At 41.3% G+C, this 9,068-nt stretch overlaps 1 protein-coding gene across 12 annotated transcripts in view; it reads left to right on the top strand.

Moving 5' to 3' along the window:
- Positions 1-368: 368 nt before the first annotated feature.
- The window catches only part of IRAG2 (inositol 1,4,5-triphosphate receptor associated 2), a 64,195-nt gene continuing 55,495 nt past the window's right edge, over positions 369-9,068 (top strand). For 8 of the 12 annotated variants that reach the window (XM_043516314.1, XM_043516287.1, XM_043516292.1 and 5 more), the window contains exons 1-6: positions 1,483-1,620; positions 5,132-5,748; positions 6,452-6,562; positions 7,496-7,676; positions 8,059-8,129; positions 8,206-8,284. In XM_043516314.1, coding sequence (XP_043372249.1) covers positions 1,523-1,620; positions 5,132-5,748; positions 6,452-6,562; positions 7,496-7,676; positions 8,059-8,129; positions 8,206-8,284 — 1,157 coding nt within the window. In that variant the 5' untranslated portion in view covers positions 1,483-1,522. Of the gene's footprint in view, positions 541-1,371; positions 1,621-5,131; positions 5,749-6,451; positions 6,563-7,495; positions 7,677-8,058; positions 8,130-8,205; positions 8,285-9,068 lie in introns of those variants that run through there. The other 4 variants (XM_043516322.1, XM_043516299.1, XM_043516302.1 and 1 more) reach the window with 4 other exon arrangements.

The raw sequence follows: 9,068 nt of genomic DNA, 5'->3' as shown, positions 1-9,068 counted from the left end.
GGCTGGAGGGCTCACGACTATTCCTGCTCTCAGCTGCCACACGATCCCCCACGATCCAGGGCTGTCAGGCCCCCTGGAGTATTGGCCACACAGCCCCCCGCCTCCAAGGACCAGGACTTGACAGTGCTTCTCTGTTTCCATCTGGACAACTCCATGTTAATAGTGGGCTGCAGTGCCTATTGCAGCTGCACAGAGCATCAGGGAAGAAAAGGTTGGGAACCCCTGTGACAAAGCACTCCCTTTCAGCTTAGTCACAGTGCAAACACCTGAAAGGCCATAACATTCATGTTAGGTTATGCTTGTTCATTTAGTGCTCACAAAAGGTGCTGGCTTAACAAGCCCTGCTGACTGAAACTTTCTGCCCACAGAACAGCCATATAGAAAGCAATAGAGCAAACTTCCCCCGTGCTGCCTAACCAATATGCCTCAACCCTTGCCTCAGAGGGACCATCTCAAAATACAAGAGGATTTCTCAAGCAGTCTCTAGGCTTATTCAAACTGCCAACAAGAGTCACCTGGTTGAAAGGTGAAAACTATGGGGTGAGTTGTGCAGATCTGAAATTATATGCTCTGCCCAAGTTCCTTACAGCTATAGGAATCAGAATGACCCTTAGGTGGAACCAGAAATGTCCCATTATCAGAGGATCACAAGCTACAGTGAGTTATTTTGTTCTTTTCATCATTGTTTCAAAACTAAAGGCTGCCGAAGGCAGTAAAATGCTGTTGGAAAGAGCATTAGGCTTGAATAGAGACTGGGAATGGATGAGTCATTACACAAAGTAAAACTATTTCCCCATGGTATTTCTCCCCCCCACCGTTCTTCTGATATTCTTGTTAACTGCTGGAATTAGCCTACCTTGCTTGTCACCATGAAAGGTTTTCCTCCTTTCCCCCCCTGCTGCTGGTGATGGCTTATCTTAAGTGATCACTCTCCTTACAGTGTGTATGATAAACCCATTGTTTCATGTTCTCTGTGTGTGTGTATATAAATCTCTCTTCTGTTTTTTCCACCAAATGCATCCGATGAAGTGAGCTATAGCTCACAAAAGCTTATGCTCTAATAAATTTGTTAGTCTCTAAGGTGCCACAAATACTCCTTTTCTTTTTGCGAATACAGACTAACACGGCTGCTACTCTGAAACCGTTGGAAAGAGTGAGAAGGTCAAATGGATTCATTTAGCAGGGGAATGAAGCACCTGGAAGTAAAGCAAGGGCCACAGAGTGGGCAATTGACACATGGTACAAACTTAATCAAACTTATTAACTACTGAGAGTGAACTGCAGACAATAGCAGGTGTGTCTTTGAAACTAATTTCTATCTAATGAGTTTGCTGTATTTAGCCATTCAAATGTATTGCTAGAAAACAGCCATAATCATCCCACTTAGCCTTTATTCGTGGGATAGTTAAAATGGATTCTGGTGCCCTGCTCAGGTTTTAAAAGAAGCAGAGTAGAATTTTTCCTTCCCTTTGTCTGTAATAGTAAGTAGTAGCGATTCAAAAGGGTTTCTGTGAGGACTGTTATGAAATTAGACTTAAACAGGACATTGTCAAGAGTAGGATGGTCAGATCCCTTTACTTCTGGTTTTATTTTATCTGCTTGCAAATTCAATATTAATAGGTGATTTAGATATAACTAATGTTTTTAATCTTGTCTCCTTATAAAAGAGTGTATTGCCAATATTTGACAACATAGGGCAATTATGCTTGGAATGAAGATGGAAAGATTTGTTTGTAGCTTCTAAAGACTTCTTGTTAAAACAATAGGAAAATGCCAGAATCCTGTCTCTTGAGTAAACATCTTGAAATCAAGTATAGATTCAAGAGCTGTATTTGTATTACTTTTCATCAAAACCATGGTAGCTTTAGATTCTTTTTGAAATATTCTGCTAAAAGGTTGCATATCAGCTAGTGTAAAAGATACTAATTATATTAATCAGTCTTAAAAAAATAACTTTGGTGGGGGAGGGTGTTTCAAACTGCTTTAGTGAAGGGGAAAACATGTCCCCAAGATGTTTTAAGTGATGTCTTGACTGTTATGGCTATGTAGCGCTCTGAAACATTTTGGGCTTAAAATGTGGTATTGCTTTTAAGGCTAAAGGATTGTTTATATGTATGCAGTAAATGCTGAACCATTTAATGGTAGTGGGAAAACAATGCTTCAGTAGCTTATTATTTCCCCACTAAAATATCTGCTACTATAACAAAAATGGAATAGTTTGTCTTCTGAATGTGTCACTTCTTGGTAATAAGATCTATTTCAATATGCTCTAAAGCAGTTTTTGGGTATCACTAAATTGAAGTTGGTAAAGCTAGCTAATCGCAGTCCTGTACAAGACATACAGTATCTCCTCGCTTAATGTTGTAGTTATGTTCCTGAAAAATGTGACTTCAAGTAAATCCAATGTCCCTATAAGAATTAATGTAACTGGGAGGGGGGGTGTTAGGTTCCAGGGATATTTTTTTCACCAGACAAAAGGGGGGGGTGTCCATGCACACACACACTTTTAAACAAACAATTTAATACTGTACACAGCGATGATTGTGAAGCTTGGTTGAGGTGGTGAAGTCAGAGGGTGGGATGTTTCCTAGGGAATGTCTTACTGCTAAATGATGAACTAGCACTCTGCTGAGCCCTCAAGGGTTAACACATTGTTTTTAATGAGTTATAGAGCCTCACGCTCTACAAGGCAGCACAAATGGAGGGAGGGGAGACAGCATGGCGCACACACACGCGTACACGTACGTGTGAGAGACAGAGAGCTGTGCATTGCCCCTTTCAGTATGCTGACCCCACTCTAAGTACCTTACCTTTTCAAGTAGATCCGCAAGTTGAGACAGCAGCTGCTGCCAGCAAGCTACTTCCATCCTGAGCCCTGTTGTGTTATGCGCCTCCCCCCTGCTCTATGGAGATGGGTTAAGCAGGGGGACACCCTGACATTAGCCCACCTCTTCCACCCTCCCTTGCGCAGCAAGCAGGAGGCTTCCGGGGGGAACAGCTCCAAGGCAGAGAGCAGGAGCAGCACATGGCAGTGGGGGGAGGGACAGCTGAACTGCTGGCAATTGGTAGCCTGCTGGGCAGCTGCCACACAGGGAACTTAGGGGAGTGGGGAGCTGATGGGGGGGGGGGCTTCCGGTCCACCCTGGTTCCAAGCCACCAGCAGCTAGCTGCAACGCGCTGCTCTTCCTGCAAGCAGTCAATAAAGCAGGCAGCTGCCAAATAAGGTTAGAAGGGAGCATTGTGCAACTTTAAACGAGCATGTTCCCTAATTGATCAGCAAGGTGACGATGTTAACCAGGATGACTTTAAGTGAGGAGTTACTGTACATTTAATAGGATTCCTGCCTCTTATCTTTGGATAAAGTCACTCAACATTATATAGCTGTTGTAACTCTTAAGACAACACCTATATTTTTGAGTATTTAAAATAGCTAACAAGTAAAGAATGACTTTCAATGGGAGTTGACACCTAACCTGTTCACCTTAGAGACTAACAAATTTATTAGAGTATAAGCTTTCGTGAGCTACAGCTCACTTCATCGGATGCATTTGGTGGAAAATTTTTCCACCAAATGCATCCGATGAAGTGAGCTGTAGCTCACGAAAGCTTATACTCTAATAAATTTGTTAGTCTCTAAGGTGCCACGGGTACTCCTTTTCTTTTTGCGAATACAGACTAACACGGCTGCTACTCTGAAACCTATCCTGTTCAGGCTCCCTTGAAAATCTTGCATTTTGAGATGGTCCCTCTGAGGCAAGGGTTGAACAGATCTGCTGTTCTGTGGGCAGACGGCTTCTGTCTGCAGGATTGTCAAGCCAGTACCTTTAAGCCTAAATTTTTTAGATCAGAGGAGATGGAGCTAGTGGTGCTGGCTTGAAGTGATTTCTACCTTATCCAGGGTTTACAGTTTGGTTCAATGGGTCTGAGCACCCATCCTATACAAATTGTTCCTGCACCTCTCTCTTAGATGCTGGAGAACTTCACCCTAAACATAACCTTTTATAATAGGTTTACCCTAAACTTTTCAAACAGCTTCAATATTATAACACCCTGGGTTGATTTATGAAACAGTGGATCTGCTCATTGATTTTAAAATTGTCTAAATTACTGTCACTTATACTAAGGATTTTTAATTCTTGGAGGCAAATGGAATTTTGCAATCAATAAGAGAAACCTGCTGGTGGTATGCAAGGATGGCTTCTGAGAAGGCATTGGAAGAGAGTCAGGGTATGTGTAGGCTTCAAGCTGAAGATATGATTCCCAGCTCAAGCAGACCTATGAGCACTAGTTTGGATTGAGTTAGCATGCTAAAATAAATTGTAGCCTTGGCGGTTTGGATTGCTGCTCCAAATATACACCTCGTATCGTCTCATGGATTCATGTTTGTTACAGTTGGCTCCACTTATCACTGGCTACGGTCTATTTTGTTAGCTTGCTAGCTTCATCAGAGCTAGCACAGTTGTGTCTCCCCAAGATGGAATTTAAACCTCCGTCTTGAAGTACAGACCTACAGCCAGAGAAGAAATAGTAACTGCCCAAAGAAGGGCACATTAGGCTGTCTATGCTAGTCTTTGTTAACACAGGTTTCCTGCTGTTGCCACCATAGTTTCATTGATGCTCTGTACCCTAACAAACAGGACTCCCACCACTGCTGGTATTGGTCATCTAACCTGGCTCAGATCTAAATAGTTTAATGATTAAAAACACAGTTGGTGGCTGATGCCTTGTCCACACTCTTATGTCTATTGGTGCTACCACTGGGGAGTTGCTGGGGGGAATGGGGAGAGATGCTGGGGCAGGCAAGACCATAGTGGCATAGGTGAGTTTCCTATAAATAGAAGCTAGGAGGATTAGGACTGCTTAGTCTAGAAAAGAGAGGATAGCAATAAATAGACTAGTGAATGATATAAAGAAGTTCAATCTGATGCTCCCCCGTAACCAGCTTGAATTCTTTAATTATTTTCAAATTAGATAAATTAGTATTTACAAGAAAATACTCAAATGTCATCCAAGAGTTTCAGACCACCACTATCTCCTGTTTTGTATAGACTGCCTATTAGATACAGACTGCTGCAAAGAATGTTTAAAACAATATTTCTGATTTTTTGTGTTCATTCGCTCTCTCTCTTAGATACTTTTTCAAACAGAAATCAATGATGTCTTCTGAAAATGTAACTAACAAACGTCATCATAACCCAGTGGACAGCATTTGCCGAAAGATCAAGACTATCCAGATGATGGACCAAGTCTCTAATCCTTCTTTACAGATCCCAAAGTTTCAGTCTAGGAACTTTGACAGCCCACAGACTAATATCAAGAAAAACTTAGAGGAGATATTGAAGAAAAGGACCTTTAAAAGTCATGAGACTAGTGGGCCATATTTCCTAAGCCCCAGTAGTGACAAAATTTTCTCTCCATGTCCGCAGGCCACAGGCCACAGACAATGGATGTCTGACTTCCACACTGGCAATGCAACCTATTCAATTGGTAAAAATAAAGAGAAGATGAGAGAGCCCTGGCTACCAATGGGCCAAATTGAGAGTTCTCCACCCCTTCTCAAAACTGGAGAGGCTAACATCCGTATGGGTCAACTATCTGCAGCTTCCAATGTCGAATGTAAAAACTTGACTTGTGAGGATAACTACCTTACATCAAGTCCAAACTTGCCTTTCTTAACGACGGTCCAAAAGGCAGAATGTTTTGCCTTCCAATCTCCAGTGGTGAAGAGACTATCTTTGAGCGAAAGAGGTAAACAAGTCCAATAAACACTTAAAGTATCCAGCTTTCTTTTCACCAACCCCAAACATTAGGTTGCCTAATGATGGCTGTCTCAAATGGTTGAACTTAATTCTTTAAAAACACCTGAAACACCGCACTGAGGGAGCATTTGGTCTAAGTAAGCCTACCGATCCTTTTTTTTTCTTTCTCTTTTTATAAAGACCTAGTATAGAATCTTCTACTTCCATACACTCTGTCCATGTATATAAAGTTTGCAGTCTTGGGAACTAAATATGGCTATGCTGTAGATTATAATGCGTGGGAAGACCCTGTTGACTTCAATGGGTCTCTGCACAAATGCAGGGATCTGCCTCATGTTAGCTGCATGATCAAAGGCTTGCTGTTTAGGTTACAATACCCCTGGGAATGTCATGTAAATTTATGCTGTCGTTAAAAACAAAAATGTAGTTGGAAGTAGGTCATGATAACTATGAGAATTAGGTTTCAGAGTAGCAGCTATGTTAGTCTGTATTCGCAAAAGGAAAAGGAGGACTTGTGGCACCTTAGAGACTAATATTTATTTGGCATAAGCTTTCGTGAGCTACAGCTCACTTCATTGAGCTATAGCTCATGAAAGCTTATGCTCAAATAAATTTGTGAGTCTAAGGTGCCACAAGTCCTCCTTTTCCTTTTATGAGAATTAGATGGAGTATAATGTATTTATCTCCCATAGGATGGAGACTATCATGGGCGAATAATGCTGACAACACCTATGATGTAAGCTTGATCTGCGAAGAAGACTTGTTGACCACTATCTTCTATGCATGTGACACAGAACGCAGAGGTGTCTTAACTTTCCCCCCCCACTTACTTTGTTTTTTGCTCTGTGAATTTCAAGCATTACATCTTACTAGAATCTCTTCTTAAGAAAATGTGTGTGTGATATGTATATAGAGAGAGGATGGTCTCCTGGCTAAATCAAAGGACTGGTCATTTGGGGATCTGATACAATCCTGGCCTTCCCACAAACACCTAGGATGGCACATTTAGTCATCTAGAGTCTGTCTCTCTCTCTGTTTTCCATCTGTAAAACAAGGGCAATTGCCTACCTGAGGCAAAAAATGTTTGCAAAACACTTTGAGATCTTCTGAAAGGTGTCCTGAAAATGCAACTTATAATGGTGTCAGTGAAGTAATAGGATTCTTTTCTTAGAAGTCTCCGCTTGCCTTCTTGTCATTGTACTTAGAGCTACTTATACTTTTTTGTACAATGTTTGTGGGAAAATCTTCATGTTTGGTTGAAATTTGATGCGTTTATTTTAGTAGTAGTAGTGGGGAGGGGGGGTGTAACTTGCCATTTTCCTGCTAGCTCTTGATATTATTGCATAACAGAATAAAAGACTAACTTTCATCAAGTGCTTTCCTTTCTTAAGGAGGCAGCATTGGTGTTAGTGGGTTAAAATCCCAACACATTATTGTCTAGAGAATTATTGCTGTGGAGTCAGGGTTTCACCTCAGAATTTTTTTTAGGGGGGTGGCGGTGGGGTTAAAGCTCTGAACTCTTAATGCTAAATTTTCTCCTGGCTTCTACCTCTCCAGGTCACACTAGAATTTTTCTAGTCAATAGTGGTCTAGAGCACCACAAGTCACTTAGACATGCTACAGCACAGATTCAGGCATGCTATGAATGTATTCCAATCACATTGTTACAATTTATTGCCTATATAAAATAGTCTTGGCTTTTAAAATCTGGTACAAAGACTGATTATATTTTTAAGGAAAAGTAGCCGTTTCCAAGATAGTTGATTATCTGAGACATACAACTAGCCGGGGGTCAGAAGACAGTGGTCTTGAAGAGCTGTGCAACATGCTTGATCCTGATAAAAGGGACATCTCAATGGACCTGGAAACATACCATGCTATCATGAAAGAGTGGATTGAAGACTGTAAAAGAAAATGGTAACAGTGTATCTTTTTGTCTTCTAATCTCGCTTCTAATCTATCTCTTCTATAAAAACAAGACAGTAAAAATAACTTGTCCGGTTTGCAGTGTTAATATGATGGGTGTATGTTAGCATCCGGGAATCATACAACTGATAATGACCACAAGGTGGCTTTTCACCACGCAACTTCCTACATAGTTATATGTATATATTAAAAAAAAAAAAAAGTCAGTAAGAAATTAAAGGTCATGCTATATTTTAAGGAGTAAGAATAGATTATCGGGGTGTGTACAGTATGGGACTTAAATCTATTTTAATAGAATGAGTGTTAACTACAGGCTGTGTAGGTAGGCTAGAATGAATCTATTTTGACTAACCTCATGGTTTACTTGCTTCAGGGAAGATACCACTAAGGAGACGACAAATACAGAAGATTCTGTGTTTAAATTGCATGAGAGCATTCTAACAGGTGTGGAATATTTCATTCTTATGCTGGAATACTCAACTTTTTTTTCTTAAACTAAAACTGGAAAAATCTCTTTCAGCAAAAAAGACTCCTGCTAGGATAAACATTACATCAGGAAGTTTAGAGGCCTTAGGTGGAGATGTGTCCAAAGGAGACCTGTAAGTTTTAGTCATGCAATGCTTTTCTTAAACCTAATACAGTTGTTTTCTCTAATAGGCCTAAACTCTCTTCTGAAAAAAATGGATGATGGGATCAAAGTGCATTCCTTTGCACTGTTGCTGGCAGTTGTTCTCAAACTTGTTTGATCAGGCCCCCTTCTTTATGTCTGTAGTAGTTTATGCCTGCCCCACTGGCTGCCCAGCCACCCAGCTCTGAAAGGAGAGTGGTGGCTGCTGGCTGGGTGCCCAGCTCTGAAAGCAGAGCTGCTGCCAGCAGCCACGTGGAAATAAGGGTGGCAATACCATACCACGCTACCGTTACTTCTCAGCTGCTGCTGGCAGCAGTGCTCCCTTCAGAGCTGAGCACACAGCCAATAGCCACTACTCTCTGGCCACCCAGCACTGAATGCAGTGAGCTTTTGGTACCTCCCCACACCCTCCAAAAAAAACTTCTCACATGCTACCCTTCCTGGATACATCCTGTGCCCCCACTTTGAGAACCTCTGGTTGGTAGAGCCTCTTTGGACTTACAAACACCCACTTACGCAGTCCTGGTTAAGAATAAAACCAGTGTTAAAGTTCTATACAGAACTTGGCTTAACTTATCAACTGATGTTCATGTGCCTGCTTGTAACTTATGCTGATTCCTCTTATACCATTTGCTATACTGAAATTTTGCTAATTCAGCTTTGGTTTGCTAGTGCTCACTGATGAGAACTAACAGTGGGGAATATAGTTCTTGTTCTTTCAAAGTCTCTGATATTAAAAAGTAGTCTGTTTAGGG

This window comes from Dermochelys coriacea, chromosome 1, assembly GCF_009764565.3.
Source record: "Dermochelys coriacea isolate rDerCor1 chromosome 1, rDerCor1.pri.v4, whole genome shotgun sequence".
NCBI lineage: Eukaryota > Metazoa > Chordata > Testudines > Dermochelyidae > Dermochelys > Dermochelys coriacea.
The sequence above is the reverse complement of the archived record's forward strand: the minus strand, read 5'-3'. Positions and strand labels throughout refer to the sequence as shown.